The sequence below is a fragment of the Drosophila albomicans genome, chromosome X (genome assembly GCF_009650485.2).
Source record: "Drosophila albomicans strain 15112-1751.03 chromosome X, ASM965048v2, whole genome shotgun sequence".
NCBI classification, from domain to species: Eukaryota; Metazoa; Arthropoda; class Insecta; order Diptera; family Drosophilidae; genus Drosophila; species Drosophila albomicans.
Genome location: NC_047627.2, coordinates 25,776,455 through 25,793,701, shown reverse-complemented (window position 1 = coordinate 25,793,701; position 17,247 = coordinate 25,776,455). Strand labels below are relative to the sequence as shown.

At 41.1% G+C, this 17,247-nt stretch overlaps 5 protein-coding genes across 5 annotated transcripts; 1 reads left to right on the top strand and 4 right to left on the bottom strand.

The window, feature by feature from the left end:
- Positions 1-4: 4 nt before the first annotated feature.
- Positions 5-947, bottom strand: LOC117569063 (circadian clock-controlled protein daywake-like). Its single transcript, XM_034250080.2, has 3 exons — positions 849-947; positions 287-785; positions 5-224 (listed from the first exon to the last, which is right to left on the bottom strand). Exons 1-3 carry the CDS (start codon positions 919-921, stop codon positions 17-19), a joined length of 780 nt encoding a protein of 259 aa, XP_034105971.1. The 5' UTR covers positions 922-947; the 3' UTR covers positions 5-16.
- Positions 948-1,361: 414 nt separating this feature from the next.
- Positions 1,362-2,426, bottom strand: LOC117568960 (circadian clock-controlled protein daywake). Its single transcript, XM_034249921.2, has 3 exons — positions 2,311-2,426; positions 1,756-2,245; positions 1,362-1,692 (listed from the first exon to the last, which is right to left on the bottom strand). The coding sequence occupies exons 1-3, from the start codon at positions 2,414-2,416 to the stop codon at positions 1,491-1,493; spliced, it is 798 nt and encodes a 265-aa protein (XP_034105812.1). The 5' UTR covers positions 2,417-2,426; the 3' UTR covers positions 1,362-1,490.
- Positions 2,427-3,745: 1,319 nt separating this feature from the next.
- On the bottom strand, positions 3,746-6,988 carry LOC117568658 (paraplegin). The gene is made up of 6 exons (XM_034249460.2): positions 6,475-6,988; positions 5,630-6,415; positions 5,025-5,561; positions 4,692-4,962; positions 4,097-4,626; positions 3,746-4,030 (listed from the first exon to the last, which is right to left on the bottom strand). The coding sequence occupies exons 1-6, from the start codon at positions 6,706-6,708 to the stop codon at positions 3,872-3,874; spliced, it is 2,517 nt and encodes an 838-aa protein (XP_034105351.1). The 5' UTR covers positions 6,709-6,988; the 3' UTR covers positions 3,746-3,871.
- Positions 6,989-7,184: 196 nt separating this feature from the next.
- LOC117569073 (protein twisted gastrulation) lies at positions 7,185-9,360 on the bottom strand. Its single transcript, XM_034250091.2, has 4 exons — positions 8,621-9,360; positions 7,925-8,125; positions 7,718-7,865; positions 7,185-7,648 (listed from the first exon to the last, which is right to left on the bottom strand). The coding sequence occupies exons 1-4, from the start codon at positions 8,841-8,843 to the stop codon at positions 7,456-7,458; spliced, it is 765 nt and encodes a 254-aa protein (XP_034105982.1). The 5' UTR covers positions 8,844-9,360; the 3' UTR covers positions 7,185-7,455.
- A 1,088-nt stretch (positions 9,361-10,448) lies between these two features.
- LOC117568617 (GPI inositol-deacylase) lies at positions 10,449-17,026 on the top strand. Its single transcript, XM_034249393.2, has 10 exons — positions 10,449-10,938; positions 10,997-11,719; positions 11,788-11,967; positions 12,030-12,182; positions 12,621-12,715; positions 12,781-13,203; positions 13,839-13,964; positions 14,031-14,912; positions 14,976-15,071; positions 16,204-17,026. The coding sequence occupies exons 1-10, from the start codon at positions 10,798-10,800 to the stop codon at positions 16,379-16,381; spliced, it is 2,997 nt and encodes a 998-aa protein (XP_034105284.1). The 5' UTR covers positions 10,449-10,797; the 3' UTR covers positions 16,382-17,026.
- Positions 17,027-17,247: the final 221 nt, after the last annotated feature.

The following is a 17,247-nucleotide window of genomic DNA, read 5'->3' as shown; positions in this document are numbered from 1 at the left end:
CAAATTCTTTATATCATTATTTTACTTTTTTATTGAGGAACAAACCCTCATAAGGCATTACATCGAAGAGCTTTTGCAATACGGACTTCATTTTACGTGTAATGGCGTTCATTAACTTCGGTTTGATCTCACCCTCGAATGTCGAAAATTCATCGTTGAACACCTTCACAGTTGCTTCATTCAGTTCCGCATCTTTGAATAGATTCGTGAAGTTTATCTTGATGCTGTAAAATAAAAACAATGGACAATGCATTTTGATAAAGTATTGACGGACTGCGTCGCCTACCTGCCAATGGATTCTGTTGCGCCGATCTTTACGATCTTTAAGTACGTGTTGCCATCTTTACGCTTCTCGGGCTGATTAAAACAAGTAGCAGTGACCACTACTTTGGTCAGCTTGGCTTTCAGCTTACCCTTGCTATTCATGGGCAAGATAAGAAATTTGCCCTTCAACGTGTAATCGGCATTGATATCCAGCTCGGGGAAACTTATTTTCCAGATCACATTAAAGGGTGTGGTAAGATCCGTGGCAGAGGCATTAATCTGCAAGCTATCTACGATCAGGCCGTTGCCAAAGTTTGCGACAGCAACATTAGTTGCCTCCAATTCCATTTGTAACGGGCTATTTGAGTTGCCAAGCCGAAAGTTCAGTGCTCCCAATTCTAAAGGCTCCACGCCCGGAATACCATGCTCCGGAATTCCATTTTTGTAATACTTCACATATTGCTCCGCTTGAGTTTTAAAGCAGTTTTTATCATCCACTGAACAGCGAACCAAAGCGGAGGCTTCATGTGTAGATAAATGTGGTAAGACATTTAATACTGAATATTTAAAACTAAGCTACTTACGAATATATCCCTGGGCGAGCGTACCGCAAATGCCCAATATAAGGGGCAGAACTCTAAGCGCGATCTTTAACATGTTCGTCAAACTACAATACTGTCTGAGCCTTGCTATGGTTTATATAGTTCTGGGATCTACGTGTTGTTATATGATCTCCATAAGATCGCTTACAATGTAACTCTCTTAATTTAGTTGTTACAATGCTGCGATCGTTAGCAGCTGATTTGAGACATTTATTAACTGTTTTTAATACGAGCGTGGCATAAATACGCTAAGCCATATAATTATTTAAATTCTTGCAAGTAATAATGAACATTGATGTAAAGCTCAATTAATATTCGAACAACTAATAATCGAACAACTTGTTGAAACAAGTTTCCCATTGCGTAATTAATAGCCACGTAGCTGGTTTCAATAATTTTATTGAAAAAGCTCCTACGCAACTAGCAGTTCTATACTCTACTTTCTTGGTGATATACTTCCGTATTAACCATTTCATGCCAAAGATATTTGTAAAATGCTTGTTCAAAATGCTTTATAATGTCGCACGTTGGGCGCCAGCTCAACCAACCAAAATAAGTACTTTATTTTATTTAAATACAATTTTCTCATAAATACATACAAATATTGAAATAAATGCCTGAATCTTAGACAATGTTAAAGAAGTCATCATAGGGCACTGCATTCCAGAGACTTTCAATTATACGCTTAATGGAGCGATCATAGGCTTCAGTGATCCTGGGCTGAATATCCGCAGACAACGCTTCCCAATCATTGTTCAGCACCGACAACATGCTATCCGCTAATGCTGGATTTATGTTGGTTGAGTTTGACATGCTAAAGTTACCACTGAAAGAAAGCAAAAAAAACTACTTAGGAATGCAATTTGGAAAATCCTGATGTTCAACTTGCCTGCCAACTTTGGAGACGGACTTGTGCTCGGTTAGCTTCAGATAGTACTTGCCATCGTCACGTTTTTCGGCAACAGCTGAAACTCTGCTCTTGGTCTGCACATCGTTTAAACGAATGACAACATCGCCTTTGCTCACGATAGGCAGCATTATGATCTTGCCCTTGACGTCATAGGTGGCATGCACCTCTAGTTTCTTTGCACTTAAGATCCAGGTAAGTTTCAGAGGTTTACTCAGGTCCCTGGTGAAACCCTTAATGCTCGTTAGCTGTGCTTTCGACAGCAAGTGGAGTGAAGTGTTTGTCAGCACGAGATTAAAAGACAACGCACCGCTGGGATCATTGTTTAGGGCACGCACTACTCCCAACTCCAGGGGATCCAAACTTGGCACCATCAGTTCAGGAATTCCCTGGCTAAAGTGCTGGAAATACGATTGAACCTGCGCGATCAGGCAGTCCTGATCTTCGGGTTGGCAGCGCTGCAGCGGCGAAGCTGCAAAGAGAAGACCGAGTTTTGGAATCCTGAGGAAAATTGCAGTAGCTACAAGCTGAACTCACGCAATTCCAGAGCTCTAGTCGAGCTTACGCCCAACAATAAAAGTAAAATAGGAAATTTGGAACTTTCACGTAACATTTTGCTCGCCGCTGGTTTCACAACTAACATCCGATAATTGCATGCATTGCGTTTTTATTTGCACCTCTCAACTGAACTCTGGGCATCGTGTCGCAGAGTTCGTCTCGTCTCAATTACAAGTGCCAACTAAATGGGAGTTCACTACGCTTCCGTTATGAAGTCATAACTTACTTGCAAAAACATGGATCTCCAATTTTTCTGACTCTCAACAATATCTCTACTGATCCTTTACATTATTCCCCTCCTTCGCATAACTTTATTTATGTACACGGTATCTAACAGTCGTGTCAGCCTCCAAAGTACCCATTTCTTTGATGTCATTTTCCCAAGAACTTCAATGTTATGGGCCAAGTATTAAGACTCAATTATTATTATAGTTTTAAGTACCAAGGAATTATCTAGTATGGAGATCCCCTCTAACAGGGCTATCGATCATAAATGCACTATAAACAAAAGATTATTATTATTATTAGTCACTATTAGACAGCTACAAAAACTATTAACTGACATATTTAATAAGCCTATAGAATATTAACTTTAACTTTCAGATAAATGACTTTATGTAACCTGAAAAAATGCTTACCTAACCTCAATATTTTTTTTAGGTAATTAATATATTCACTAACTTAAAAATAAATGATCCCCTACTTCGTATAGTAACTTTATTTATGCACAGGGTATCCAAAAGTCGTTGCAGCTTTTAAGGCGCCCATTTCTTTGTTGCCATTTTGCCAAGAACTTCAATGTTATAGAGCAAGTATTAAGATTTAGTTATTGTTATAGTTTCAAATACTCAGGAATTAGCTAGTAGATCCACTCTATTAATTATAATCACACTAGTCAGCTACAAATACAATAATCAATAAATTGAATAACCTTAACACATCTCTTCTAAAATATTGATAACTTTACAATATGTTTACATAACCTAATAAAATGCTAACCGAACCTTTATCTTTCTTTTTTAGTTAACTAAAAAATCCATTACCTAATGTATTCAATAAAAAAAATCTAGCCCAATAAAATATTAAGCTAAATACACGTTAAAATAATAATGTCATATTAGACCTAAAAAAATACTTATCTTATCTCCAAACAATTCCTTTTTGTTTAGTTAGCTGAACTTATAAATTATATATATATTTAATATAGCATCTAGCTAAGTTCCCAAGTGTTTGATCTAGCCTAAGACTTAATAATTTGACAGAAATGTAGGGTGCAGACGTTACTGACTAATCGCTAAGGTAATAGAGTAGCACATTAAGCTGAAGTTTTTTTTTATAGGTTTTTGTAGCGTTACAAAAAGGTCTCGAGAGTTCAGCGAACAAACTAGTGACAGGTGACTCAGAGATGTGTAAATCAATTTAAAAAGGTAAACAACTTTATTTACATTTAGTTGAACATGAACCTGGATGGCGTGGTGAAGAGTTGGGGATAGTGGCGAGAAAGGTGTGAAATGAATGCTGCTAATAATAGATGTCGCCATTAGGCTTTGGTCGCATCGTCGGTGCTCAGGTTCTTCAGCGATTGCTCAAACTCAACGGCTTCCACTTGACGTTTGGCCGGATCGAACGGTGGTGGACCAATCAAGCTAACAACCTCGTCATAATCGAGTGTCTCCTTCTCCAACAGCGCCTCTGCGAGCTGTGCAAAAAATCAAATATCAAAAATGATGATCTAATATAGATAGAGGAATTTATAGACACGCACCTTTTCTAGCTTGTCGCGGTGCGTGATGAGTATCTCCTCGGTGGTCTGATACGCCTTTGAGACTATGGTGCGCGCCTCGTTATCGATGATGTTCTCCATGGCCCTGGAGAACGGTTTGCTGCTGCCACCGGCGCCCGAACTACCGGATTCATCCGCATCGCGTATATAGATCGGACCCAAAGTGTCATTCATGCCAAATTTCTTAATCTGTGAATACGCTATTTTGGTCACCTTCTCCAGATCATTTTGGGCGCCCGTCGTAATGCGCTGAAAGATCAAATTCTCGGCGGCCCGACCGCCCAGGGCCATGCACATCTTATCGAAGAGCTCCTCCTTGGAATACAAATGCTGCTCGCTCGGCGTATACTGAGCGAAGCCCAATGCGAGACTTGTGCGCGGCACAATTGTCACCTTGAGCAGGATATCCGAGTTGGGCAGCATCCAGCCGACAAGCGCATGTCCCGACTCGTGATACGCAATCACCTTGCGTTCCGCCAGCGACAGCGCATGCGAACGCTTCTCGGTACCACCTAAAAAGAGAGAAAGAAGAAATGTAGAGCACGTACAGAGAATTGTAAAAGTTTTTAACACTCACCCACTAAACGCTCCACAGCATACTCCAGATTCTTGCTGCTCACTTCGGACTGTGTGTGACGTGCCGCATGCAACGCCGCCTCGTTGCACACGTTGGCAATGTCGGCGCCGGAGAAACCGGGCGTCAGGCGTGCCAGGCGCTGGGAATATGTGCTGGGCGATTCGGCCAGTTTGACCGAGGACAAATGCTTCTCGAAGATCTCTTTGCGCTCCTGCAGCGTAGGCAAATCGATGAGTATGTGACGATCGAAGCGTCCGGGACGCAACAAAGCCTGCAAATGTTGAAAAGAAACAGAGATTAAAGTTCGGTTAGTTCAGGCAAGAAGTACCTTACCTTATCGAGTATATCGGCACGATTGGTGCTGGCGAGCATGAGAACACCCTCCTTGGTAGCCATGCCATCCATCTCAACAAGCAGCTGATTAAGAGTTTGCTCCGATTCTCCAGAGCTTCCCTGTCCCATGCTCTCGGTGCCGGAACGCTGGCGACCAATGGCATCGATTTCATCGATGTAAATAATGCACGGCGCACGCTTCTTGCCCTCCTTGAAGAGATCACGCACACGAGCGGCACCCAGGCCACCGATCATCTCAATGAACTCGGAACCGTTCATGCTAAGGAAAGGCACTTGAGCTTCGGTAGCCACCGCTTTGGCCAGCAGCGTTTTACCGCAACCGGGCGGACCGAGCAACAGGGCACCGCGTGGCACCTTGGCGCCCAGACGTTGGTACTTCTCCGGTGACTTGAGGTAGTCAACGAACTCCTTCACCTCTTGCTTGGCCTCACTGAGGCCGGCAACGTCGCGAAACAAAACGCCGCGTCCACCATCAAAGGGATCAACCAGCGTGAACTTGGCGCGTCCCATTTGGTTCTATAAACAGAAAAGAGTTCAAATCAATGGATATACCAAATATATATAGAGCGGAGAAAGCTGCTTACAAAGGAGTCCATGCTGAGGGGACTCTTCATACTGCGCATGCGCGTTGCAATCGACATGAGCAGCGCACAGAAGAGCAACAGCATCAATATGCGACCGGTTGTATCCGTCTGCCGATCATAGGTAACTGGCACGCCGTCCTTGATACCTAGCCGCTTCTCCACCAGCCGCAGTTTCTCCTCAAACTTGTTGGCATCGGCAACAGCCATGTGGAAAATGCTCGAGGTGACTTTACGTCCCTTGATCACGGCGCCCTCATGCAGAATGATGGTAACCATCTCCATGTCGGGGCGTATGATCAGTTCCTTGACTTCGCCAACGGCGAGCATGTGATGCACAAACTCATTCCAGGAGACGTAGCGTGTGGAGCCCTCGGGACGTTCGGTGCGCGGTGTGATAAGCAGCGAGATGAAGGCCACAAACATGTAGATGGTGAAGAGCCACAACACGGCTTTAGTTAGGACTGAGCGCAATTTCTCGTCATTCTCGTTGTTCTTGTTGTTATTGCTATTGCTGCTGCTGCTGTCCTTGGGGGGTTCCTCTCCAGAGCTGCTTGTTGTTTCTTTACTGCTGCTGCTGTCGTCGCCAGCAGCTGTTGTTGCTTTCTTTTCCGACTTGTCGCCTTTTTTGTCATCGCTGCTTTTGCTGCTGCTGCTGCTGCTTTCGTTGTCCGATTTGCGGGAGCTCAGGCAGCGCAAATGCAATTGCTGCACCTCGCGTGTCGTCAATTGCAGCGAGCGCGCGATCACACCCACAATTGCCTTGTACTCCGAGCGCAGCAGTTGCACCTAAACAAAAATGCAAATCAGTTGACAACAATTGAGTTCAACTTCTTCACTTAACTCACCTGTCGCCAGCTCAGCGGCTGCAAAGCGGGCACACTCAGCTGGTGTCGCAAGGCAGCACTGCCGATGCCACCAGAATTGTTGTTGTTGTGTTTGGTGGCTGCCGATGCCGCCGACGCTGCTGCTTCAGCTTTCATCATGTGCGTCACGTAGGTGGCATGGCAGCGGCCTGTTGCCTGATTGCAGTAGTGTCCACGTTGCAGCACATTTCTCACATGTCGCAAACCCTTGAACATAATTTTTCCAGCCACTTTTTCTTGCTCTCTCTCTGTCTCGCTGTCTGTTTGTTGGCCGCCGGTTGCGAATACGTAACTTGATGTTGTTCGCTTGAAATTACATGCAATGCATCGAGCGTTGCCACTCCGTCGCAAAACGGCTGACTGGCAGGCTGGCCTCTGAATCAGCTGTTTTACGTTATGTTGTTTCGGCGTCTATTTTAATAGGCACACTTTTAATTTGTTTCAATAAATTCCAAAAATTCATCTTTACATCAATACATTTTCTACACATCAATATGGGAATAAATAAACAATTTTTCCATATTCATTCATGTGTCATGTGTTATTTGTGTACTTGTGTATGTATGTATGTGTGTATGTTTGTTATCAAACAACGGCTCAGCAAGGTTAACCCTTATGCAAGTCACTCACGTTACAAAACACCAATCCCTAGGAAAATCACTTGTTTTAATTTCATCGTTTATGTCATATGTATAATCTTTATTATTGGGTTCTACAAAAATATATATTTATATATATATATCTTGGTCTGTTCAAATATGAAAACAATCAAAAAGCGCCTATTCTTTAAGATTACAAAAAAAAAATATAATAATAATAATAATAATGCTATACAAAATTACTTCGTACTACACAATAATAATGTCACTTGAATTGAGTAACGTAATTTGTTAAATGTTGTTCTTGTTATTGTTCTTTTTTGTTGGTTTTGTATCTTTAAATGGCATTTTGTTCGCTGCTTAATCAATAATTACTATTCACTGAGCCATCGAAGGGACCCATACTGTCGCCAAAGTCCTGCATCTCTTCATCGATGTTCTCATCGAAATCATCGTCGGAATCTTTCGATTCTGGACAACGTCGACAGCGACTTTCATTGACTCCATAGTTAATACACGTAGAGCCTACACATTCGCAGCAACCATCGTGGAACCATCTAAATACAATAACGAATAATTTAAATACGATATTCTTTTCATCGTAGTGTTTTTTTTTTTCGACATACCTGTAGCTGCTAGCACCTGTAGTTTGACAGCTTTGACGGCATTTATTCATCGACACACAATGATCCCAATATATGACTGTGCAGTTAACTGTCAGCAAATTGTCACGCTCTTCGGCGCCGCCATCTTCCAAGTTCTTATCGTTATATTCTATAAGAGTTAATTCATTATTCGGGTATTTCATATGAACGTTTTTGTCCAACACTCACTAAGATAATATTTTTCATCCTTCTCCAATGTGGGCTTGCCCCTGGACCAATCCACTTGAAATGTGAACGCATCCCAATAATCACTATCACTGTCATCTTCAGAGGCCAGCACATTGAAGAGCTCGGGCACGCCTTCAAAATCTTCTACGTGCGATTTCTTTGACAGCGAATTGCGTGTTTCATTGGGCTTGGGACACAACTCTGCAAAAATTTAAATAAATTTAATTATATAGCAAACTATATTTAAATAATTTTATTTATATAGCTAACTAAATTTAACTATTTCACAAAACAGACAAATACATAATAATTCATTTGAAGAATATTTATTTCAGCAATCAAAATATTATTTTTTAATTTCTAACTACTATTATATTTTGAGAAATTCATATTTTGGGAGCACGACATAAGTGTTAATGTTTTCTATTTGTGTAATCGAGTTTCAAACAGCGGCTCAACTATCGATAGACGTTGACGCTGAGCACGATCGCATTATTACACATCGCAAATATTCACATACACACAGGCACTCGTTCAAATACACAGATACACGCATACCTATGTATTTGCATACAACCAAAAACAACAACGACGGCGACGACGACGGCAGCGCAATAATGAATAATGATAATGTCACACACAAATCATATTAGCTGAGATCACATCATCGATCGATCGATCGATTTAGCTACTTACCCACACAACTACAGCACTCCTCATAGTATTTTTTGCCCAGACACTTGAGGCACTCTTTGCAGCAGGAGCAATTTTTAAGCTCGCATTTGCAGCTTTGCGTTAACATGCACTTGGAAACGATGGAGGCGCAAACGATTTCATTGCATGATTCCACCACGCCATAGAAGCACACAAATCCCAGCACTAGAAATGCGCCAATCGTCAACGATCGCCACACTTCCATTTTCGATAAATGATAACTAAATTGTATATGCACAAGTCAATGTTTTGTTTCCTTTTCGTTTTCGATAAATTTCGATACAGGTGGTTGTGTTGCAGTTGTTTTTGGTGGGAGATATTTTGATGATGTGTTGTTGTTGGTGGGTGGAGAAAGAGTAGAAGTAGAAGGAGGTGGCGCAGTATTTGAATTGCACACGAGCAGCAAGAAGAAGACACGCCGACGCTCTGCTTGCTGGACTTTGAATGATTGATAGATGCTACTGCAGTTTACAACAATTTTTCTTTAACTACTAATACACATTATAAATACTATGTATAATATTTGATAGATACATAGAAATTGTAGCGCGTTAATTTTATATATATATTTTTTATATTTGCACAAGGCACAACAACAGCAGGCACAAGAACAAGTTTTGGAATGAGCTATGAATATTTTTACTAAATCATTGAACAAGTCAGTCACAGCGCGTAACAACAACACAGCGCAACAACAATAAACGACACCACGACATACACTAACAAACGATCCCAGAAGACACAACACAGCAGCAGCAGAGCAGCCAGCGATCGACAGATGCGAGAGAGCCAAACGACGACGACAACGACAACGACAAAAACAACAACGACAACGACGTCGGCGCAGACGGCGACAGCAAAGACGACGACAACGAGACGACGTCAGCTATGTAGCTTGTTTTTGTTATTGGCGCGACGCAGCAGGGCATAACTGTCTTTTTTCCTGTCTCTCTTGTTTTTTTTTTTCTTCTTGTTGTTGTTGCTTCTTTCCCTATCCAACCAGCCAGTTAGCTAGATACAATGCGCGAATTAAGCGCACACACATACACACACGCATATATGGTATTTATGTGTGCTCAACCCATAGACACACACACAGGGTGGCTTAGAGAAACGTAAACACGTTACGAAGCGTTGATGTCGCTGCTCTTATTGGTGGATGCGTGCGGGGGCGGGGTGGGGTAGGTTAAGGGAGCGCGAGCGCGTTCATTAACTGAATGATGGACTACCACAACGCGAGATGTGAGCAAATACAAACAACAACAATAATCAATACACACACACACACTAATATACACGTGTAGAGATCAAAAAGGTATTCGATTGGAATGCTTGTACTTGTATGAGTGTGTGTGTGTGCACTAAAAGATTTGTAACTGTGGCGTGTGTGTGTGTGTGTAAGCCTTGCTATCGATGTCGCTATTTTTAAAGCCGTGCTATCGAATCATCAAAGACAATTATTATTATATACTACATTACACATAAAGTCTAACAAATAAACTATGAATTGCACACAAAACACCCTCATTTTGAATGCAGAGTAGGCTTTATATTAGTTTAGTTGATCTATTTGAATTTATGTAAGGATATTTGTTGTTTATTTGTTATTTGACCCCCGCTATTCTTAATAAGCAAAATTATCAAATTATGAAAAAATACAAAATAAATACATTTTATAAAAATATTAACATAGGTGAGTTTTAATAAAAATGTTAAAATGAAAAACTAACAACACACCTCTAGACCCGGATTCAAAATTGTCTTGTTCTGTAGGTAGGCTTTGCATTAGTTTAGTCGATATATTTAATTTTTTAAATCCACATATCGGTATCATTTGTTCCATATTTAGCATTCACCACTAATAAGACCTGTCTTTTATCATTGCTAAAATAGGTAAACGAAAAAAAAAAACTATACTGCTACGAATATTTGCTTAAGTGAACTTAAAACAAAAAACAATGATAGAAAACGATCGATAGGCTAAAACACGACACGCACTCACCTCTAGTCTGGGATTCAAAACAGTCTGGCTGTTTTGTATTTGTTTGTGTTCGCAAGATCTGGCAACGCCGTGCAAGCGAAATAATAACAAAGCGGCCGCACAACAAAAAAGAATAACAAAAAAAAAACAATACGTCAAATTCTCTCGTTTATGCCAAATGATAGTGTTTCGGAACTGTGCAGTGCTCCTTGTAATTGGCTCAATATGCAGTTTCATCTACGGAATCGGCCAGCTGCACGTGGAAGTGGAACCCAACGCCTGCCGCATGACTTATATGTTTGGCGAGCCCATGTTTGCGGTAAACTTATCATTTCTTTGCAATAGTAATAGTTAGTTAATTGCATATTCTTAAACAGCGTGTGCACTTTGCGGCGAATAAACAGTTCCCCAACTATGGCCTCTATTACTACTACGAAAGTGTGCGCCGTGAGAGTCCCCTCAAGAGTCGCATGACCGGCGCTCCCGTAATATTTGTGCCCGGCAATGCTGGCTCCTATAAGCAGGTGCGTTCTCTCGCCTCGGTGGCGTTGCGCAAGGCACGCGAACATGTGGAGACTGGTGTGCATCTGGACTACTATACCATTGACTTTGATGAGGAATTGTCGGCTGTCTATGGCGGCTATATGTACCATCAGCAAACGTTTCTCAAGCATTGCATACGCAGCATTTTGACGCTATACCGGCAACCCAGTCCCATTGTGCTGATTGGCCATTCGATGGGCGGCAAATTGGCGCAATCGGTGCTCACAGATGCGGAGATAAGTCAACATATCAATGCGATTATTAGCATATCAACGCCATTGGATCAGCCGGTGCTCAATTTAGATGCCCATCTGGGTCAATTCTATGTGGACACGCACACGCAGCTTAGTCGCACACGCACCGCCTCAAAGCCGACGAATAGCACGAATGTGTGCCAGAGTTTGCATCAGAAGCAGTTGAGCGAGGAGCGCATGGCCAGCCAAGAATTGTCACCGAAGCTGGACAATGTGCTGCTCATCTCGACGGGCGGCGGCAATCGTGATCTCTTGGTCAATGCAGGACTGACCAGTTCACAGTTTAACGATCTCCATGCCATGGTAAGCGGATGCAACTCTAACTCTATTGAATATCCTCTGTTCTAATCTCTGTGCTGTATTTTTTGAAGACTTCGGCCATACCGCGTGTGAGCCTCAGTTGTGACCATTTGTCGGCGGTTTGGTGTCTGCAGTTCATGCAGGTCATAAATCGTTTCCTCTTCAGCATTGCCCAGCGACGCAGCGATGACACCGTCATCTTTAGCAGCAACAAACAGCGCAACATGCATTCTGCGCTGTCGCATTTTGTGGTAAGTCATGGGTTTCACATTCAATCTTCGTCTTATCTATAATGTTTGCTTATCGATTGCAGCGACGAAGACCACGTCAGCAGAGTTTGGTCAATTTGCCGTCGCGTACCAATTGGCATGAGGAGCGACGCCTGGTCATCAACAAGTTCTTTGCTAGCGGCCTAAAGAGTCAATACCACGAGCTGATTAGCCTGCAGCGTCAGGAGCGTTACAAGGTGCGTTTTGCCAATCGTAAATATGTTTGAAAAGCAGCAGAAAACATGAAACTATTGTCTGTCTGTCCGCGTCTTTAAACGCCCAAATCTGTAAGACTATAGCAGCTAAGATTTTCAAATTTGATGACAATGCAGCTGAAAATGTTGCATGCTAGTTACGTAGAATAAGCTTAAGCAATTCTTCAAATTTTTCAAGTATCTGCATAATTTTCAACCAATTTCATTACAACATTATTTTTAAATCATTCCTGATAAGTGAATGTTAGGCAAGCAAAACAGCTGTATTTTAGTCTGTTTCATTTTCTGGGTATTTAGTCACAATCAGTTGGAAGTTATTTAAGCAAAAGTATTTCAATTGTTTACTGCGAACTTAATTACAAGCTGTTGTAAAGCTATGCAAGCAAAACAGTTGTATAAAAATAATGAATTCTCTTGCAGAAAATTGCCATCGAGGCGCTGAACGTAGAGAGCGATGAGAACTGGTTGTTTGGCTGCGAAGCTCAACGTCACAACGACAATGAGTCACTCACTTGGTGAGCTTAATCAAATTGCTATTCCAAATAGAAAATATCAAGCTAATCACAATGCATCTCCACAGCGACAAGGCGACACCATTGACGCATCTGATACAGCGTTTGCCCAATGCAGAGATCGAAGCGCGCAGCATTGCTGTCCTGGACTTGCACAATTTACGCAAAACGTATCAACAGTGGTCGCATTTGTTGGTACGCCTGCCACCAGGTAGCCAGCGCACTGGCTACAATCTGGACATCTATGATCCCAAGGAGCGCATTGTCGATATACGCATACCTCGATGGTATGCCTATGGACGACGCACGGCAGTCAATGAGACGCTGCAGGGCACGTTGCACTACAAGTTGCGCGTCGCAGAGCTGGTCGAACCTTATCAGAGTTTGCGTGTCCATGTCGAGCCGTTGCAGTGTCTGCAGCCCAACTATCGCATCACGGCCAAACTATGTGTGCCCTGGGCAGCTGGTTTTGAACGCTATCAAACACTAACGTAGGTCCACAAGTATATTTTAAATACTAAAAGTATATTTTATCGTCTGTCTGGCTGTCTGTCCGCTTGTAAAAACAATCCAAATTTTTAAAACTATAATAGCTTGTTAAAGAATACTTTTATGATAGCAACGCATCTTAAGTTAACGTTAATTTATGTTATATGCATTCGTAATTCGCTTTACTTCGAAGGTGTTTATCCAGCTGTCTGTCTGTCCGTTAATAGAAACAACTAAAGCATAGCAACAACTTGAGCTGGGGCTACCAAATTTTAGAGAGAAAACTCTCTTAATGACAATGCACAAGTATATTTCATATACTAAAAGTATATTTTATATTCGTCTGTCTGTTTGTCTGTCCGCTCATTAAAACAATCACAACTTCGAAACTATAATAGCTGAAGCCACCACATTTTTAGAGAATACTTTTATGTTAGTAATGCATCTCAAGTAAAAGTTAATTCATTTCACATGCATTCATACCTTACTTAAAAGCCTAAACGTATATTTTATATTCGACTGTCTGTCTGTCTGCTTGTAAAATGCACTAAAACTTTGAAACTATAATTGCTGAAGCCATCAAATTGTTAGAGAATACTTTAATAATAGCAACGCATCTAATTTGTATAATTTTCAGCTCGCCAGATCAGAAACCCGGACTCTATGTCAATGTGCCCACGCTGATGCCAAGGCATTACAATACTTCCCTCAATCCCGTCGTGCTCGACTTGTACTTGGATCCCATTTGTCGCTATCGCATCAGGTGAGTACGCGCCTCGTTTTCATGTGATGAATTGTCCAGCATTAATTGTTGCCATCTCGCTCTTAGCTATGAATACTCTTATGCGGATGCCTTGTCCCGCATTGTGTTGCAGTATTACGGATGGTTTCCGGCGCATTTGGTGTGCGTTCTGCTGATTGTGCTGCGCAATCAATTGGATAAATTCCAGCACGTTGGCAGCTTCAATAGCCTGAAGCCCTACGTTGGCTATTTGCAGTACACATCGATCTATTTGGTCACCGGCTGTCGGCTGCTCAAGAAGCTGATACTCAATTTGAAAGTCTTCCCGGAACCGGAGCCACTCGACTATAGCATCAATGTATCGATCATTATACACTGCACCGCCATTGGCATCTCCATTTTGTTAGTGCTGGGACTGTGGTTAGCACTGACGCTTTACGGACATGTCTTTTATCGCCTGGCATTGCGACTGACGCGACTCTCGACATCCAGCTCCAATATTTTACTGTCGATCATGACACATTTGCCAATCACGTATGGCATATTGACAATTGGCGTTGCTATTGGCGCCAGCAGCGGTCTGGGCCTGCTCTTGGCATTTGTATTTTACTTTTTGATGCTATCGAATGCGTACAAAGATTATCTTGAGGATTTTCTATGGCAAAAGGCGGCCGATTTGGTTAAACTAACAACGACGGGTGCACAACAACAACAACAAAGCGAGGACCAGACACCAGCGAATACGGAGCAGCCGCTTTTCGAGCTGGATGAACCTGACACGGAAACCGATTCCGAAACAGAGGCGTTGCAAGAGGCACAGCCAGCAGCTGAGGAGAAGTCTGACGAGAAGGCGGCAGAATTTTGCGTCGGCTTGCAGAACTTTCCCTTTCACGTCACGCTGCTGCTCATGCTGTTCATGCTCTTGTTGCTCAATGGACCCACCACGCTTGCCTGGCTGCGTAGTCGTCGGTAAGTTGGCAACAACCTCACACACCTGCGAAATCAATTAATCGACTTAAATTTACTTTGCAGCCATGGCATTAATCTTCCAGATCCGTCGCTGGTCACCAACGTCATTGTGTTGGCTTCGTTGAGTCTGCTGCTCCAGCTGCGTGCACCACAAAAACTGTAAGTTCTATCCCCGACAATCAATTGTAGTTGTTTTAAACTGCTTATCCAGCTTTACTTATTTACTGATTCTTTGATTTTATTGCTAATAACCTTAAGCAACTTTCCTTTACACATTCAGTACTCATTTATTTTACCTTACTTTTTTCTGTGTTTGTTTTGTTTTTCATTTGTTAATGCTTAAATTTGCATTACATATATATATGTATATATGTTTAGCTTTCCTAATAATGCCACTTACTACTGACATGCCACTGACTACTACTGACACTTAATGTCAGTAAACTAATGAACACATCACTGCTTTTCTACTCTATCTACTCTTCTCATAATTATACATTTAAAGCCTTGAATTTAAGGTAGACCGCTGAAAACATCGCTGCTTTCGTACTTCCATTTTCATCAGCATTTCAATACAATTCCTTTATTTAACTAGTTTTCTGTTTGTTTTGCTTTTAATTTTTAAAGCTTAAATTTGCGCTCTTAATAATGCCACATATTTCTAAAACCACTAAAGATTTCGCTGCTTTCGTACTTCCGTTTTAATGAGCATTTATATAATTAGTTTATTTAGCTATCTATTAACTTATTCACTTTACTTGTACTTTACTTTTCATAGTCAGTTCTATATATTCCAAACTCTTAGGTTAGAGCATACTTTGTAATGCACCTCGTTTTTTACCGAACCACTGAAAAAATCACTGCTTTCGTATTTCCATCTTCATCGGCATTTCTATAATTTCTTTATTTAATCCATCCATTTGTTTAAAGCTTAATAACATAACTTTTATTCGCTCCACTCGTACTTTACTTTTTATAATTATTTCTATATCTCTGTAGTCTCCTTTTCCACACCATACTTATCATCCCATTTTTAACTATCCATTAATTGAAAGTTTGACTTTTATTCACTTCACTCGAACTCTACTTTCCATAGTCATTTCTATACTCTCGAAACCTTTAGGTAAAGTCATACTTTAACTTATTTTCTCTTAGCGAACCAGTGAAATCATTGCTGCTTTGGTAGTCTCCTTTTCCACACAATACGCAGCATGCTTACTCGTTTTATTTCAATTTTTCGTTTAATCGCACTCAACACTAACTAAATGGTATCTATGCTTGCTTTTCACAGTCGTGGCTATTGGATATTGTCGTTGGTGTTGTACTTTTGTGCTGGATGCGTGCTCCTCTATTCACAGGCGGCTGTCTATCGCCTCAACTATGTGATCGCTGGCGCCTTTGCGCTGCTCGCCGGCCAACAGAGTCTAGGGTGTTTGCTGGAGAAACTCTTGCCCAAGTATTTTGACTAGTCATCCAAAAAAGAGAGACAAAAACAAAACAAAAGAACAAAATGGTTTATAAATTTTGTTTGCCATTTATTTTAACCATGTGTTTAATGCGACTGTTAATTGTTTACTTTTGTAGTTTTTTTTCTTTTTTTGTTGTTTAATAACTATTTAGTTTAGTTTAGTTTCATTACACACTTGACAATAGCCAAATATGTAAGGTGTCTACTATAATAAGAGCTTGACATGTTTTTCTGCACGCTGTGCGGGAAGTCCATAATGATATGCCACACAGCAAACGCGAACGCTAACACGAACACGAAAACGAACACAACACAAATCTATCCAAATGGGCGTCCATTTTGAAGCTCGATTGCTCAATTCGATGGCTGCATTAATAACTAAGTGGAGTAAAGCGTTTGTCTGTCGCCTGTGGCAAAAAACATGTCAGCAGGCCCATTTATATCAAATGTGTGAAAATATCCATAAATATACTATATTTAATAAACGCGTGTGTACATTAATTGTAAGTTTACACTGGACTGCAAAACACAAAACCACAATAACTATTTACTTAATGTCATTGGCTCCATATTTTATAATGAGAGCCTCAATATCACAATTAACTATTAAATAAACCCTCTAAATGTTTATTGTAAAACTTGGACGTAATTTGCAAATTCATTTACAGAGTTTACACTACCAAATGCACTTTATAACTCATTGAACTTTATTGAACTTTATTTATTTATTTGTTCAAGCGTGTTGACTTGCTTCTTGATATATTTTCCATTTTGTTGCAAATGTTGATCTTTAAACTGTTCAAAGTTATTGACACTTGTACTTAAAATGTTACGGCAACGAATCTTCAATTCTTTTCAAAGCGTGTT